This window comes from Schistocerca gregaria, chromosome 9 (assembly GCF_023897955.1).
Source record: "Schistocerca gregaria isolate iqSchGreg1 chromosome 9, iqSchGreg1.2, whole genome shotgun sequence".
NCBI lineage: Eukaryota > Metazoa > Arthropoda > Insecta > Orthoptera > Acrididae > Schistocerca > Schistocerca gregaria.
The window spans coordinates 235,972,581-235,991,413 of NC_064928.1; the positions used below are offsets into that span (position 1 = coordinate 235,972,581).

Consider the following 18,833-nt stretch of genomic DNA (forward strand, 5'->3'; position numbering starts at 1 on the left):
TTGTCTTAACCATTCGAACACTGCTACCAATTGGAAGTTATATTCCTCGAGCTAGATAATCTAGATATATAACTAGATAATCTACATACATGAAAACTTGGTTAGCCTGTATTCCTGTCAACTCAGTGTCAATCAACCTTAGGAGCAAGGATGGCGCCACCTTTAATCACACGGCCATCTGATTGTAATCAAAGCGACCTGCGGGCGTGCTAAACGCAGTCTCCTCGTGGTCTCTTTCGCACTTGGCAGTATCCCTTTGTCAGGTGCAATGTTGTAGAGTCTTTTTCTTTTCCTAAGCTGTCTAGCATGTCGTCTATAGGGGAAGAGAATACACCACACCGAGACATATTTAACTTTCTATAGCTGGCAACCACTCTCCACTCCTGTCGTCCGCTTGCGTCTACTTTCTTAGACAACATGATTAACGGGAAGTTCCAAGGACCATTACTAGGTGATATTATTCCATCTGCTAACATCCTGTCAACCTCTTTCTCTGTGCCTCTTGCTGGGCGTGCAGAATTCTGTAACGTCGTTGATTGGTAATTGTACCGGCTGCTTTTGGTAGTAACGCTCGCTGGTGATTCACGACTGTTGTTTGCGTTAACCGATCGCCCGGCAAATGGAACACATCGTTGTAGGCGCCGCACTGTTCTGAAATCGATTCTAGACTTAACAAGCTCTCTTCGTACTTGGAGTTCGTAGTGGTTTGGTGAAGGCACAGGCTCACCAAATACCTCTGACACTGGTACTCTCAAGTCTTCCTCACGACTGATTATCACGCTAGTAATATGCGAACCCTCTTTCACCGTTACTACACTACTGGACATTAAAATTGCAACACCACGAAGATGACGTGCTACAGACGCGAAAGTTAACAGGCAGGAAGAAGATGCTGTGATATGAAAATGATTAGCATTTCAGAGCACTCACACTAGCTTGCCGCCGGTGGCGACACCTGTAACGTGCCGACATGAGTAATGTTTCCAACCGATTTGTCACACACAAACAGAAGTTGACTGGCGTTGTCTGGTAAAACATTGTTGTGATGCCTCGTGTAAGGAGGAGAACTGCGTACCATCACGTTTCCGACTTTGATAAAGGTCGGATTGTAGCCTATCGCCCTTGCGGTTTATGGTATCGTGACATTGCTGCTTGCGTTGGTCAAGATGCAATGACTGTTGGCAGAATATGGGATCGGTAGGTTCAGGAGGGTAATACGGAACGCCGCGCAGGATCCCAACGGCCTCGTATCACTAACAGTCGAAATGACAGGCATCGTATCCGCATGGCTGTAACGGATCGTGCAATCACGCCTCGATCCCTGAGTCAACAGTTGGGGACGTTTGCAAGACAACAACCATCTGCACGAACATGTCGACGACGTTTGCAGCAGCATGGACGATCAGCTCGGAGACCATGGCTGCTGTTAGCTTTGACGCTGCATCACAGACAGGAGCGCCTGCGATGGTGTACTCAACGACGAACCTGGGTGCACGAATGGCAAAACGTCATTTTTTCGGATGATTACAGGTTCTGTTTACAGCATCATGATGGTCGCATCAGTGTTTGGCGACATCGCGGTGAACGCACATTGGAAGTGTGTATTCGTCATCGCCATACTGGCGTATCACCCGGCGTGATGGTATGGGGTGCTATTGATAACACGTCTCGGTCACCTCTTGTTCGCATTGACGGAATTTTGAACAGTGGACGTTACATTTTAGATGTGTTACGACCCGTGGCTCTACCCTTCATTCGATCCCTGTGAAACGTTACATTTCAGCAGGATAATGCACGACCGCATGTTGTAGGTCCTGTACGGGCCTTTCTGGATACAGAAAATGTTCGACTGCTGCCCTGGCCAGCACATTCTCCAGATATCTCACCAATTGAAAACGTCTGGTCAATGGTGTTCGAGCAACTGGCTCGTCACGATACGCCAGTCACTACTCTTGATGAACTGTGGTGTCGTTTTCAAGCTGCATGGGTAGCTGTACCTGTACAAGCCATCCAAGCTCTGTTTGACTCAATGCTCAGGCGTATCAAGGCCGTTATTACGGCCAGAGGTGGTTGTTCTGGGTAGTGATTTCTCAGGATATGTGCACCCAAATTGTGGGAAATTTAGTCACATGTCAGTTCTAGTATACTATATTTGTCCAATGAATACCCGTTTATCATCTGCATTTCTTCTTGGTGTAGCAATTTTAATGGCAGTAGTGTATTATAGCATCTGTTCTACACTTCACTGCGGCACTTCGAAATTTACGTCTACGTACATACTCCGCAATCCACGATACGGTGCGTGGCAGAGGTGCCCTGTATCACTACTTGTCATTTCCTTTCCTGCTACACTTGCAAATAGAGCGAGGGAAAAATGACTGTCTGTATGACTCCATGTAAGTCCCATTTCCTTGTATCTTACCTTCATGGCTCTTGGCGAAATGTATGTTGGCATCAGTTCAATCGTTCTGCAGCCAGCTCCAAATGCTGGCTATCTAAGTTTTCTCGACAATGTTGCGCAAAAAGAACTTTGCCTTCTGTCCAGGAACTCCCGTTTGAGTCATCGAAGAATCTCCATATTACTCATACACATGATGCCAGATAAAGTTCTACAGGCATTGGGTAAATCCGAAACCTTCCATCCGTTTGCCACAAGGTATAGGACGATTCGTCACTCCAATTACCAGTATGCAACGGCCTTGCTGCAGTGGATACACCAGTTTCCGTGACATCAACGAAGTTAAACGCTGTCGAGCATGGCCGTCACTTGGAAGGGTGACCATCCGGCCGCCATGCACTGTTGCCATTTTTCGGGATGCACACAGTCTCATGATGCCAATTGAGGAGCTACTCGACCGAATAGTAGCGGCTCCGGTCAAAGAAAACAATTATAACGACCGGGAGAGCGGTGTGCCGACCACACTCCGATCTGCATCCTCAAATGAGGATGACACGGCGGTCGGAGGGTCCCGATGGGCCACTTGTGGCCTGCAGACGGAGTGCTTTATCCAATGACCACTGCCATCACTCTTCAGACCGCAGCAGACATCGCTTAGCGTTGCTTACATGAACATGCGAATTTTGTGGCTTATGAGGAACCACTCGACCATTGAATCCCATTGTTTTTACCTCTCTACACACAGTCGTTGTGCTAACTGGAGCCGGCCGCGGTGGTCTCGCGGTTCTAGGCGCGCAGTCCAGAACCGTGCGACTGCTACGGTCGCAGGTTCGAATCCTGCCTCGGGCATGGATGTGTGTGATGTCCTTAGGTTAGTTAGGTTTAAGTAGTTCTTAGTTCTAGAGGACTAATGACCACAGCAGTTGAGTCCCATAGTGCTCAGAGCCATTTTTTGCTAACTGGAATGCTCGTAGTACTTCGGAACCCACGATTGATTCCTTTCCCTGTTTTCATGTGATTTTTTACAACTAACATCTACAATGCTCGACAGTATCTCTCTGTCAGTACATGAGGTCTATCAGGTGTTGATTTACGTGTGCTTGTTCGTTCGTGTTAACACTTCGCAGTCATATGAACAGTTTCGCACTTGAGCTCCTTAGAAGGTTTTAAATTTCCCTTACGGATTTCTTATTAAGGTGACATACAATGACCAGTACAATATGGAAGGCTCTTAGTTAATCTGCTCATCACGTTGCTCATCATGCTTCTCCACTGTCAACCAAACATCTATACTCCAAATATGTTTTATTAGATAACGTAGTTGATGCAGAATGCAGACGATATGGCTGAAACACATAGCAGATAATGAAATGGACGATGGTAGCAGACCATTTTATCGTATGGATCTGTGAACGCAGAAGGTAGCTCTGGCGTAACAGAGTAGCTATTGCTGAGGGTTCCAACCCCCTGAATTCTCTTTTGTACTTAGTTCCTCGTTATTGTCCGATCCTGTTCGAATTATCTTTTCCCAAGATTCAAACGCTCATATAATTGCTATTCTCTTGAAGCCCGCTTTGTCTTTCTTTTTGGTATCTGCGTCTTTAATATCCGTCGTTCTTCCCCTGTTACTTTTCGTATGTCTGATCAGCTCTCATTAATATTCAGGTTTAAAATCCTATATTTGTATGCAAGTGCGTTTGTGTTTTACAGTCTTACAGCCTGTCTTACAGTTAAAGAATGGACTTTTTTGCTCTTCATCGCAGTATCCACAGATAAAAAACTTTCTGGTGATTAAAACTGTGTGCCACACAAGGATTCAAACACGGGACCTCACCCTTTTGTTGATAATGAGTCGCGTTTGGGTAGCTTAGTTGTTGGATCACTTTCCCACAAAAGGCAAGGGTCCTGTGTTTGAGTCTCAGTCTGGCATACAATTTAATCAGTCAGGAACTTTCATGTCTTACATTTGTCCTACTGTGAAGACAGCCTCTTGAGATTCTTTTGCGGTATGGTTCGAGCTTTGAAATTCTGCTGGACATGTGTACTATCATAAAAATACCCATTGTGGCTCAGCTGGACTGATATGATGTTAAATGTTACAGAACTATCTCTTCCATGATATAACGACAAGATTATGTAACCATACTTTGTGTTTCATTATAGTTTTGCACCAAATACAGTAACACCATCATTATCATAATTGTAAATCTCCTAACTGAACATCAGCTACTTTCTTTCGTAAGGGAGTCCGAAATAAATACGCACAATATATTCAATTGGTATTTTGATGTGTAAAGTAACATATAATCAGAAGTATACATTAACAATGCTAGCTTATCTACAAATCAACACAACACTGCTGTGAACTGTTAATCCTTACAGATACGAATTTTTCCTGGAGGAAGAAAGATTTTTCTTTATGTTGTAATACTCTTAGGTGAGTTCTTAATGAATTTAGATACATGATTTACACAAATAAATGTACCTATTTTCAGAACATACTTCGAACCTTTGGCTTCTTTCATAGACTAAATTATTTTGAAATATTCACTGTTGTAAAAACACAAACTAATAATTCAATAATTACCGGGCAGAATAACAATAATACACTCCTGGAAATTGAAATAAGACACCGTGAATGCATTGTCCCAGGAAGGAGAAACATTATTGACACATTCCTGGGGTCAGATACATCACATGATCACACTGACAGAACCACAGGCACATAGACACAGGCAACAGAGCATGCACAATGTCGGCACTAGTACAGTGTATATCCACCTTTCGCAGCAATGCAGGCTGCTATTCTCCCATGGAGACGATCGTAGAGATGCTGGATGTAGTCCTGTGGAACGGCTTGCCATGCCATTTCCACCTGGCGCCTCAGTTGGACCAGCGTTCGTGCTGGACATGCAGACCCCGTGAGACGACGCTTCATCCAGTCCCAAACATGCTCAATGGGGGACAGATCCGGAGATCTTGCTGGCCAGGGTAGTTGACTTACACCTTCTAGAGCACGTTGGGTGGCACGGGATACATGCGGACGTGCATTGTCCTGTAGGAACAGCAAGTTCCCTTGCCGGTCTAGGAATGGTAGAACGATGGGTTCGATGACGGTTTGGATGTACCGTGCACTCTTCAGTGTCCCCTCGACGATCACCAGAGGTGTACGGCCAGTGTAGGAGATCGCTCCCCACACCATGATGCCGGGTGTTGGCCCTGTGTGCCTCGGTCGTATGCAGTCCTGATTGTGGCGCTTACCTGCACGGCGCCAAACACGCATACAACCAACATTGGCACCAAGGCAGAAGCAACTCTCATCGCTGAAGACGACACGTCTCCATTCGTCCCTCCATTCACGCCTGTCGCGACACCACTAGAGGCGGGCTGCACGAGGTTGGGGCGTGAGCGGAAGACGGCCTAACGGTGTGCGGGACCGTAGCCCAGCTTCATGGAGATGGTTGCGAATGGTCCTCGCCGATACCCCAGGAGCAACAGTGTCCCTAATTTGCTGGGAAGTGGCGGTGCGGTCCCCTACGGCACTGCGTAGGATCCTACGGTCTTGGCGTGCATCCGTGCGTCGCTGCGGTCCGGTCCCAGGTCGCCGGGCACGTGCACCTTCCGCCGACCACTGGCGACAACATCGATGTACTGTGGAGACTTCACGCCCCACGTGTTGAGCAATTCGGCGGTACGTCCACCCGGCCTCCCGCATGCCCACTATACGCCCTCGCTCAAAGTCCGTCAACTGCACATACGGTTCACATCCACGCTGTCGTGGCATGCTACCAGTGTTAAAGACTGCGATGGAGCTCCGTATGCCACGGCAAACTGGCTGACACTGACGGCGGCGGTGCACAAATGCTGCGCAGCTAGCGCCATTCGACGGCCAACACCGCGGTTCCTGGTGTGTCCGCTGTGCCGTGCGTGTGATCATTGCTTGTACAGTCCTCTCGCAGTGTCCGTAGCAAGTATGGTGGGTCTGACACACCGGTGTCAATGTGTTCTTTTTTCCATTTCCAGGAGTGTAGTATTAAATTATGCAGTGGAGTATAACTAACCAACAATCCTGTAAATCCTGGCGGCCGCTGTTACATTCACTTGTTAATGTTTTTACAGTGATGCCCAACAAACGCGAACACTTGTGCATTATGAAACGATGAACATTCAGAGATGTGTACATGAGGTTTACATTCAGCAGAAATATTTCTGTCGCAGATAATACACACTAAATATTAATGTACGTCCATCCTGTATTTAATGTCTCTGATAAGCTAGGTCGATTTTTAGGATGGTCACGGAAGACCTCCGCATATGGTGTGGCCCTGATTGTAGCTACAATTCCACCCAGGATTGCCAACTGACTGACAAGCCCCGGTGAGAGCATGCCACCCCTGCGCTGCTGGACACTTACTTGCTAGCAGCGCGACGTCACTGGTGTCCTACTCTGCTGCCAGTGCTGCCCTCCTGCACTGCAGACCAGTTGCTCCCAACTTGCCAGCCAATGACAAAGGATCGTCCTGTGGCGTTAGGTGCGCCACTGGTCGCCACGAGAAGTTTTCTTATTGGTTGTCTTGTAAACAACTCATTTTCTTTAACAAATTCACCCCTTATGTACTTCACAGTTATATGAAGATTAAGTATTCTAATTATGCATATAAGAACATAGTTAAATCCTTATTTATTTTTACTTATAACTTGTTTAATTGTTCCGTAAATATCAGATTTCTTCCAGGACTGAATGAGTGAAACTTTCTTCTCTATTTGTTGATGCTTCTTGGCACATATTAACTGATGTTATACATAATAAAGTTATTAAAATTTCATAAAAATTTACATGAAGTTGTGACAGTAATGTTGCATAGTCAGTGGGTTAACAAATTTTTCTCACAGTTTCTTTTCCCTCATCTTAGCTCCACAATGCCCTCTTCCCATTCGATTGCCAGTCTTACATCCTCCACACCAATCAAGCTTCTCTTCTTTGCTCAGTACTGGATTGCTACTTGAGCTTATATATTCATACAACTGCTTGTACTTTTTCCAAAGGATTCCTTAATTTTCCTACATGTTACATTTATTTTTCCTATAGACTTACGTGATTATAAAGTTTGGCATTTCTCCTCGAGTCATTCCTCCAGGCTTTTTTGCACTTCCTGTGTGGATAATAATATAAAATATTACTGTAGCAGACAAGATGGAGTTTCTGAAAAAGACAGTGTCAGACATTGTTTGAAATATATATTGATATGATTTTTTTAATGGAGCATAAATAATACTTAACAAATCGAACAAACTGTTACAGCAATTTGCACACTTTACAGCATTGTTAATCAAGGAAAGAAATAATTGTATCTCTATATCTCTTGATTTTTCCTCACTAGTGCTCTTTGCTAAGATTTTATTACGTTAATCTTCTGTAGGAAAGAAAGTACAGCGGAAATGGAAAATGATAGTAAACACTGATATTAATTCACCACGATTTAGAAGCTGTATTAAAAAATAAAAAATGACTTTGTACCCTTGTCGATCTTCCCTCTGGTATTTTACATGGATCTGACTTATAAACTTTCTCGTGTCAAAAAAAATTAAACACACTGACATCCTACGAGAGAAAAGCACCATGGTCCAAACTGTGAAGCGCCATGTACAACTCATAAACCGCCTTCATCAGGCCGTGGTAGTCTACCAAGGCTAAGTGGATCACGTGCTTACAGATCTACCTTTATGGTCCCGCAAATCTGAAGTCCAAATACACCAACCACCTGTCAAACTTACCTGTCTTACTCAAATGACTGCCAACTGCATGTTGTACACATGTATTTAGAAAATAGTAATTCTAGAAAGCAAAGGCAAATCTAGTGAAATATGGATCTATTGTCGAGGCTGAGTGTCGTCAAGTTTCGTTTGGTTACATTCGTTACAAGGATGGCACAAACTGTCAACTGCTTCGACCAGAGATGGCAGTGCACTAGCGAAAGTAACTTTTCCTTCTCAGTATGAAACTACCGACACGCAAGACAAGTTACTTACGCAGAGTGTTGCAGTGCCTAAGCCTGTGAGCGTGTCACAAAAGTAGAAACACGTGTAATCACCAAACAAATCCACTTCCTATGCGACTTTCCTTTAAACAGCATTATTTATCCAATATTCGTGAAGACAAAGAGTATTTTGACATAACTTCAAAGCCAAATCGTGATACGTCCAATCACTTCGGACCATACCAATGTTCTCTCAAACACCTTTAATCTTTTTAAATATTGTAATGCTTCCCATAGATACCTCAACCTGAGACTCTTGCAGAATGAAATCTGTCAGAATTTTAGTATTAGAATCAGTTGCGTTATTAGGTCCTGCTTGGAAATAAGGGGTGTTCGCTTCTTCAACAACGCTGTATTTTTTTAAAAAATATCCAGAAACGTAGCTTCTCTCTCGCCATGATGACTTGCCTTTTTTCAGCCAACAGTACACCCACTATGCTGCACTGACGGCACCTGTTCGTTTTGTGCACTCATTAATTAATATCGACCACCTGATTTAAAAGATAAACATGTAGTGAGTAATTACTCTGGTCAAGTTGCTGTTTTCACTACCATTTTTCTGAGTAAAATTCTCTATTACCTCCTACTTACATGTCGTGGATGAGAAGAGCAGTGAGCGGTGACAGTGTACACCGATATGACTGCTATTTCTCAAATTCACCAGCACACATAACTGCTGGCAAAATTTTTAAATAGTCCATCACCGATTTGAAAAAGGAAATTTAAACCCAACACATTAAAAATATTTACTTCAATATTCTTCAGTAAAGCTCTAATTAACTACAGAAGGAGTGCGCCACACAGTCACCCCTGGTATCAAGACATGTCAAGAGTTGTGGAAGGTAACTATCATTAAATCGACAGTTGCTTGTTTTGTACAACTTCCTTTACCAAACTGATCAATTATATTACATATAAAATGATAACATCTTAATAGTTTTGTGTAGTTGAAATAAGTCTCAACAGCATCACATGATTTGCTGAAGACTAATGTGTAATATACCTTATAGTACAATGTTGTATGTTTCTCTGTGGTTTCCATTCATCTCTAAATAGCAAGTATTCAACTACGTGCACGAGCTTGTAATTTGTTTGTGACGTGAAAACTGATTTAATCTCTACGACAATGGAACAAATTAGACAAATAGAATTAGTAACTAATCTAACAATGTTCACCTCAATTATTGTAAAAATTATTATTGTGATTTCAGCAACTCAGCATTCAGAGACCCTGCACTGCGAATAACTTGGAAATATTACTATTTATTTATTATTTAATGTCTCTACTGATGTGTACTGTAACTGGATATTCATGTTGGTAAGGAGACATACATATTACATGATGAAATTCTTTTGGTTGCAGAACCTTGCTGTCCGCAGAATCTTCTATGGACTGAGGTGACGGTTGTTCCCAACACAGTATGCAGTGAGTTCTACAGTGCAGGCTACATTACTGAAAGTACGCTATGAGCTGGAAACGACTACAATGGCATTTGCGCTGTGAGTAGAAAGTGTAGTTCATTTTGAGCGCTTAACCATCAGCAACTGATAATTCTACAAATTTTGAAACTCTGCATTTGTTGTTTAAACGTAAATGCTTCATGCAGTTAAAATTATTACTTAATATTGTTACAATTTATTTCATTGAATTAACAGAATTTGCTATTGGTAACTAAGACACTCAGTCAGCTTGCACACACTGATGACCTCTCAGAATATGTTGTAATCAAGCAAGCAGGTACAGCCAGTCCGCGTTTTTTTAATTGCTTTTAATATCTTACTGTCAGCAGATGTCAGTGTGACAGGCTGGAAGGAGGTGAAACCAACAGATGCATTTCTTCTCTAAGACTTTTGACTGATAACTTTGTTGATACTTTAGCAGGCCTACTCGCTCTGTTGGCGGCAATAATATCAAAACCAACTAAAATGGCAAACATTGCCATTTAATTACAATGAAGTTATTTGTGGAATAATAGAAAATGAACAAGTGGCTGTTAAAAGCAAATTTACTTAACTCAGGTCTTATTGATGTAGCATTCTTCTTTAGCAGGTTGTCCAGTTCGATTATCTCGCTTCCTACAAGATTTATTGGTTGTTGCTTTCATATATGTATGGTGAAATTTGATAACATATCAGAGACAGATTTCGCTTCACTTTCTTGATCAATGTTTGTTGTTTGACTTCTTAATATCAGTCAGTATTTTTTGCACGATTCGAAGAAGACACTTAAAAAATATTGCTCAACATGACTGTTTCTATCTCATTCCATAATAACTGCACCATACCAGATTCCAGAACCTGATCAAGTATGTCATTACACAACTAAAACTGACTCGCAGCTCAGTTAGATACAAACTGATTACTGCTTGTTACAAATGCAGATCAAGTGCTGTGATAAATAAAGACATAATACATAGATATGTGTATATATCGGTCTTTACAACCCAGAGTCTAATACAATTTACTACCTTGTTAAATGTTTTCAGAATTATTCATATAATTACAAAGAATGTTAATATTTCCAAATCGTGATTATAGTTTTACCTTTTTGAATGATGATAAGAAACAGTAGGTATAATATTGATTGTGTATCATGAGGGTCATTACTTTCACCTGCATAGTATCGTAATATACAATATTTCGTGAATAATGGGGTGTGTTCAGCAGTTCCATTACAATAGCCCACCAAGAAATTTGTAAGCATGCACATGCAAAAATAAACTACATCACTAATATAATGAAACCGTTCAAAGTTGTGTTTTGAAAATAAAAAGCAAATTACTTTCCTTACTGAAATGTGTTTGCCTTATATAGACCTAATGATGATTAAGTATTTTTTTAAACCAAATACATGAAATGACCTTTTGCACATAGGATTAGAGAATGATTGGTTGACTAATTAAATACTACTAGACATAATTACATTTAATACTTAAGTTTTTCATAAAATGAAGCTCTTTACATTTGACATGCAAAGCCATATGTACTCTCACAAACTGCCTATTGGCTTCTGTCTCGGGCTCTTCAGTCAACGTTCATCTGATGAACTAAGGCCGAAGAACCCAAGACAGAAGCCAATAGGCAGTTTGTCAACAAGTAGCCACGAAAGCCTTAACAATTTTGCATGTTTACTTTCTTCACTTTTTCGGTGTTTATAATAGCAGATTAGTACAGGAGCATTAAGGTCTCTCTTCACTTCATTACAAGAAAATGGTACAAACATCAAGTTTTCTTTCACTTCACTCAATTTTATCATTTTTGAGTCCTTTATATTTGATTTTTATCTTATTTCAAATACATTAGTCGTGTTTCATATCTTACTCTGGTAAAATACTCTGTTACATTAGTGGGAATGCTTTTTTCTGCTTCGCATAGTAGAATGTCCCTTATACAGGGTGACAATTATTGATCTATATGAAATAAAATCGTCATAACTTCTGAACCATTTGCATTAGAACGTTCAAACTCCATGGTTGGCCGTTGAGCATGAAGGCAGTTAGTACTACATATATACATTGGTTTTGCAACGAAGACCTCTTTCGTTTGGATGGGTTCATCAATAAGCATAATTGGCGCATTTCGGGATCGAGAAGTCTCTTCACCCTCAACAGATGACTTTGTGATGTGCAATGTCCAGTCACAGAATAATCAGTGCAACATTCTTTGATGGCACAGTGACTAATAAATGGTACATGCAGATTTGTAAGATAATTTCATCCCAATCATCCAAAGTGACCCTGATTTCGACAAGATGCAGTTCATGCAGCATTGAGTGTGTTTGGTATCCTGAAGGACCACTCTGGAGACCACATTTTTGCTCTGATATACCCAGAGACCACTGGATTGACTACGATATTCTCCTAATATGAACACATGTGACTCCTTTTTGTGGGGCTAGATTAACGAGAAGATGTACAGTGATAACCCCAAAATGACTGCTGAGCTGGAAACAGCTATTCAAGAGGTCATCGATAGCATCTATGTTCCAAAACTCCAGCACGTCATGCAGAATTTCGTTATTCGTTTGCGCCACATCATTGTCAAGGATGGCAGGCATATGGAACATGTCTTTACCAATATCTGAATATCCATAGTGACGTTTACATGTTGAATAAAGTGTGCGCACGCAGTAGTTTGCAACTAATTTTAGTTTTCTTTTCGTACGATTCAATAATTGTCACTGTATATGAATGTGATGGCTGCTACAGAAAGCATAACTTATTAATTTCTGGTCACATTTCCAGCTATACATAAGTAAATGGGTATAAAGGTCAAATACGTGGGATTAACTTAATATGGAAGGACTTGGCAAACATGAATTTCTTAAAGCAAAACATATTGACCTAAAGAACAGGTCAGAGTCAGCAATAGCATAACTTAATACGGTCCATAAAATAAAGTAATCATATCATCACTTAACATATACAGAGACATATTATTAAAATTTGGTATTTAGTACCTACATAACTGCATATCAAGCTGTTTTTCTATGAACTCTGTCATAGTCAATCACTAATGAATAAAGTTTCTTAAATTCAGATTTAAACCTTTTCATCATCATCTGCACAACATCAAAAACATCATAAAGTATCTTCCACATCTCACAGAGATTGTCTTTCATTATATCATCTCAACTCATTCCTAAACCCATCAACTTCATATAATAGATAATTTTGTAAGCAATATGTTCATAAAAAACTGCAAAATATTTCAATACATATACAGGGTGTTACAAAAAGGTACGGCCAAACTTTCAGGAAACATTCCTCACACACAAAGAAAGAAAATATGTTATGTGGACATGTGTCCAGAAACGCTTACTTTCCATGTCAGAGCTCATGTTATTACTTCTCTTCAAATCACATTAATCATGGAATGGAAACACACAGCAACAGAACGTACCAGCGTGACTTCAAACACTTTGTTACAGGAAATGTTCAAAATGTCCTGCGTCAGCGAGGATACATGCAACCACCCTCCGTCGCATCGAACCCCTGATGTGCTGATGCAGCCCTGGAGAATGGCGTGTTGTATCACAGCCGTCCACAATACGAGTACGAAGATTCTCTACATTTGGTACCGGTGTTGCGTAGACAAGGACTTAAAATGCCCCCATAAATGAAAGTCAAGAGGGTTGAGGTCAGGAGAGCGTGGAGGCCATGGAATTGGTCCGCCTCTACCAATCCATCGGTCACCGAATCTGTTGTTGAGAAGCGTACGAACACTTCGACTGAAATGTGCAGGAGCTCCATCGTGCATAAACCACATGTTTTATCGTACTTGTAAAGGCACATGTTCTAGCAGCACAGGTAGAGTATCCCGTATGAAACCATGATAACGTGCTCCATTGAGCGTAGGTGGAAGAAACTAAAGTGAGCTCTAACATGGAAATTAAGCGTTTCCGGACACATGTCCACATAACATCTTTTCTTTATTTGTGTGTAAGGAATGTTTCCTGAAAGTTTGGCCGTACCTTTTTGTAACACACTGTATTTCATTCAGCTATTCATTCGAAAAGTATTACATTTATTGCCTATTATTAACAACACCTTCATCGTCTGTAAGTTCTGAAAAACCAGATTTCTTGTTTTCGTAGCATCTTTTACATAATGTTACTAAGACAACAATTTCAAACTCATCATCATGTATGAAGTAGGATTCCGAAAACTTCAGTTCTTAGCCAGATTTTAGTTCTTCTATCATAATACAAGTGCTGTGCATGAACTGACATTGTACGAACACTAACTCATCTTCATAATGACAAAATAAGTTTCCTACAACGACAATTGACATAATTTCGGATATTCAGATATAATTTAACTGTCTAACATAAAATATATTTACCACATGGATTATGTTAAATAGCAAATTTTATGTTAATCATCAGATGTCAGTTTAGCTTTCAAAAGGAATATCATTTAGTTTTGAAAAGTAACATAGCTTAATAATGGATTATTTGCAAAAGACAGACCGTACTTACTAGTAACAGGAACAAGAGATAAGCATTATTCAAACGCTGCAACTAGGGAAGGACAGTGCCTCAAAATATCTCGATGCAAGGAAAGAGAGAAAGTTGGTACTGTTGCAGAAGTTTAGCTGAAACTACTGCTCATCAACAGAAGGAGATAGAAAGAATAGCTGTAGTTACAAGACAATACAGTAAGAATAAGAAAGTGGGAGCCTCAAACATTAAGGTGGGTAGCATCTGACATGAACCAAGATCGGCAGAATGGATGACTATGGTCATGTCCCTAACAGCAGCATCAGAAACTTTATCATGAAAATTTGTCTGTATCTTGGCTCTGTATACCAGAGGAGATGTGAAAATGAAGGTGAGTATGTGTATTTACACATAAGGGAAACATTACTAACACATATATATATACGTTAGTAATATATATATATATATATATATATATATATATATATATATATATATATATATATATATATATATAGTGGAATTGTAACACCATACAGCCAGACCTTCAGAGGTTGTGCTCCAGATTTTTCTGTACACACTGGTACCTCTAATACCCAGTAGCACGTCCTCTTGCATTGATGCATGCCTGCATGTCTGCATTGGTCGTGGCATACTGTCCACAAGTTCATCAAGGCACTATTGGTCCAGATGGTCCCACTCCTCACCAGCGATTTGGCGAAGATCCCTCAGAGTGGTTGATGTGTCACATCTTCCATAAACAGCCCTTTCAATCTATCCCAGGCATGTTCGATGAGGCTCATGTCTGGAGAACATGCTGGGCACTCTAGTCGAGCGATGTCGTTATCCTGAAGGAAGTCATTCACAAGATGTGCACGATGGGGTCGCGAATTGTCGCCCATGGAGACGAATGCCTCGCCAGTGTGCTGCTGATATGGTTGCACTATCAGTCGGAGGATGGCATTCACGTAATCGTACAGACGTTATGGCACCTCCCATAATCACCAGTGACGTACGTCGGACCCACATACTGCCACCCCAAAACAGCAGGGAACTTCCACGTTCAGCCTCGTTGGGTTTCCTCCATACACTTCTTAGACAATTGTCTGGTTGAAGGCATATGCGACACTCATTGGTGAAGACAACGTGATGCCAATCCTGAGCGGTCCATTTGGCATGTTGTTGGGCCCATCTGTACCACGCTGCATGGTGTCGTGGTTGCAAGGATGGACCTCGCCATGGACGTCGGGAGTGAATTTACGCATTATGCAGCGTATTGCACACAGTTTGAGTCGTAACACAACGTCCCGTGGCTGCACGAAAAGCGTTATTCAACATGGTGGCGTTGCTGTCAGGGTTCATCCGAGCCATAATCCGTAGGTAGCGGTCATCCACTGCAGTAGTAGCCCTTTGGCGGTCTGAGTGAGGCATGTCATAGACAGTTCCTGTGTCTCTGTATCTCCTCCATGTCCGAACAACATCGCTTTGTTCACTCCCAGATGCCTGGACGCTTCCCTTGTTGAGAGCCCTTCCTAGCACAATGTAACATTGCGGACGCGATTGAACCGCAGTATTGACCGTCTAGGCATGGTTGAACTACAGACAACACAACGCGTGTACCTCCTCCCTGGTGGAATGAGTGGAATTCATCGGATGTCGAACCCCCTCCATCTAGTAGGCTGTGCTCGTGCATGGTTGTCGTCTTTGGGCTGGTTTAGTGACATCCTGAACAGTCAAACGGACTTTGTCCTGCACAGGAATGTACGGAATCTGACAAAGATACTATAAGAAAACAGGGGAAAACACTAAAGAGAAGACATGATGGTAAAGCAAAAATAACAATATTGAAGGCTGGCGACTATGTACTGGTGATATCACATGAAATGCGCAAAATTTTAAATACAGAACTAAAAAAGTTTATCGACATATACATTGCTCCATTCGAAATTTCGGAAAACCCGCATCCTAGTGTAAATCGTGTGATTTATCCCAAACGTAGAAAACTACAGGGGCTACATCTTCGAAACCATATAAAAAGAAGGGTAAAAATTCTTAACGAATTTGAAATTAAAAGAAAAGGGTTTTCACTGCAAAAATTGCGTGTTTTCTTATACTAATCGAAAATTGAAGAATGCATTTGAGATTAGTCAGAACTATGGACATCTACATAATTACCATTATTTTCACTGTTTCATTTGCAATATATCAACAGTATATTGTGTTGAGGAAAGATTCTATGCCACATCCCCCTTCTCTATCTTTAAATCTGTCATTGTTATCTCTTACTATCCATACTACCTCTCTTCTGTTTGAATGAAAAATATTTATGATGTTCACATTTTTTGTATCCTAAATTGTCTTATTAGCCATTGGTCTTTGATAATAATTTAATTGTATCCAATTCTTGTAAACTAAACGAATTTTAATTACAGTTTCCAAAATAAATTATGGAGTATTTGTCACTTATATAGGCTCTATACAGAAACACACACACACACACACACACACACACACTCGCCCATTCACGTATAGAGGGTGTACATAAAGTCAGGGGAACAGTTTCAGTTATTTATTGCACCAGGACTAAACATTGTGCAGATGCCATACAGATTGCATTTTGAAGAGAAACTGTGAAAGTTACTTTACAGGCATTCTATATGTGAACCGTGAATGACCAGGCAGACGTCAGTACGGTAATTGAATTCTTGCCATAACCGTCCCAGCGTGGCAGGATCGTCTATGAGAGTCGCTTCCCGTATTCTCTCCCGGAGCTCTGCTACATCACGTGGTAGAGGTGGCACATACACCAGATTTTTAATGTGTCCCCAAAGAAAAAAGTCGCACGGAGTGAGATCTGGTGATTGGGGAGGCCGTTCCATGAAACAGCTGTCCTCTTCTGTAACACAGCTGATCCATCAATGTGGCAGCTCTGTGTTCAGGTACCCACGAACTTCGTGATGAAAATCGGGTGGAGACCCATCCTGCTGAAAGATGAATGGAGAGTCCAGTTGCATTTGAGGCATCAGCCATTGCTGCAACATGGGCAAGGGATGCACGACACACCAATTATTTTGGATTCCTTATTAATGTTTCTTGTACGTGCTCCACATTCACTTCACTCACATTGGGACGTCCGCTTCTCTTTGCCAGGCACAAGCGACACGTCGTAACGAATTTGTTGTGCCACTGGTAAATGATCTTCCTTGTTGGTGCCTTATTACCGTACTTGATACCAAACATCCGCTGAACAGCTGTAGCCCGCTTGTTTTTGTCGAACTCCAACACAGAGAATGCTCGGTGCGCATCTGAAATAGCCATGTTTGCGACTAGCGCTGACTATCGGCAAATTACCAAACTACGCTGTGGCAGTATACACGAAAAAAACGTTCAGGGTTTCTCTTCAAAATGACATAAGTATATCTCTACGATGTTTGGTATCTGTGCAATAAATATTTGAAAGTGTTTCTGGACTTAATGTTTACCATATATATATATATATATATATATATATATATATATATATATATATATATATATGCCAAAAAACTGCAAGTCATTTATAGCTAAACATGTTTTCAATTCAGTTTATAATTCATTACTGAATTCAGCAGGGAGATACATGCATGAAATTCGTCATTGGTCTCGTACACTTTGTGGCCATAAACATCCAACATATATATATATATATATATATATATATATATATATATATATATATATATATATATATATGTGTGTGTGTGTGTGTGTGTGTGTGTGTAATATCTTCAAAAGCATTTATGTGCTCATACCATGTTGGATGTTTATGGCTACAAAGTGTACGAGACCAATGACGAATTTCATGCATGTATCTCCCTGCTGAATTCAGTAATGAACTATAAATTGAATTGAAAACATGTTTAGCTATAAATGACTTGCAGTTTTTTGGCAAAAATTACGAACGATTTTCTGATAAAATAACTTTTGCTTTCCCTACATTCTTAAAATAATCTTTTTTCAGTTTTTCCAATGATTTCTTTCCTTGTAGCTTTCATAATATGGTATACTAGAAGAAAACATCAAACGTGACAAAAATATAATATTGTCTGCATTTACATTTTGGCAAAGTTCTATAGTGCAAAGGTTTTACAGGAATAATGTATTGCATTTCACTTTGATGTGTCCTATTACTTACCTTGACTCACTGACACTTATCACAGTTTCATAATTCTTTTCTTACCTTTCTATCTACGTTACAATAACAAACATTTTCCTGTAGGTTTTGGGTACATATTTGTATTCCACAATGACCATAGTTGTCATGTGTGTATCTAATTAGTCTCTGTGGTTTGTCCTGTGACCAACATAATTTCAGATTGTCAGACACTGTATCAGTTCTCCTAAACTGTTTCCTTTGAATACTTTGTAATATTTAACTAATTTCTCATAATTCCTTAGCTAAACAACTTTTTAGGAT

At 40.7% G+C, this 18,833-nt stretch overlaps 1 protein-coding gene across 1 annotated transcript in view; it reads left to right on the forward strand.

Moving 5' to 3' along the window:
- The window catches only part of LOC126292252 (chymotrypsin BI-like), a 155,523-nt gene that overhangs the window by 129,283 nt on the left and 7,407 nt on the right, over positions 1-18,833 (forward strand). Inside the window, exon 5 of the mRNA XM_049986149.1 lies at positions 9,800-9,936. Within this exon, the coding sequence (XP_049842106.1) occupies positions 9,800-9,906 (107 nt within the window). The 3' untranslated portion in view covers positions 9,907-9,936. The remainder of the gene's footprint in view (positions 1-9,799; positions 9,937-18,833) is intronic.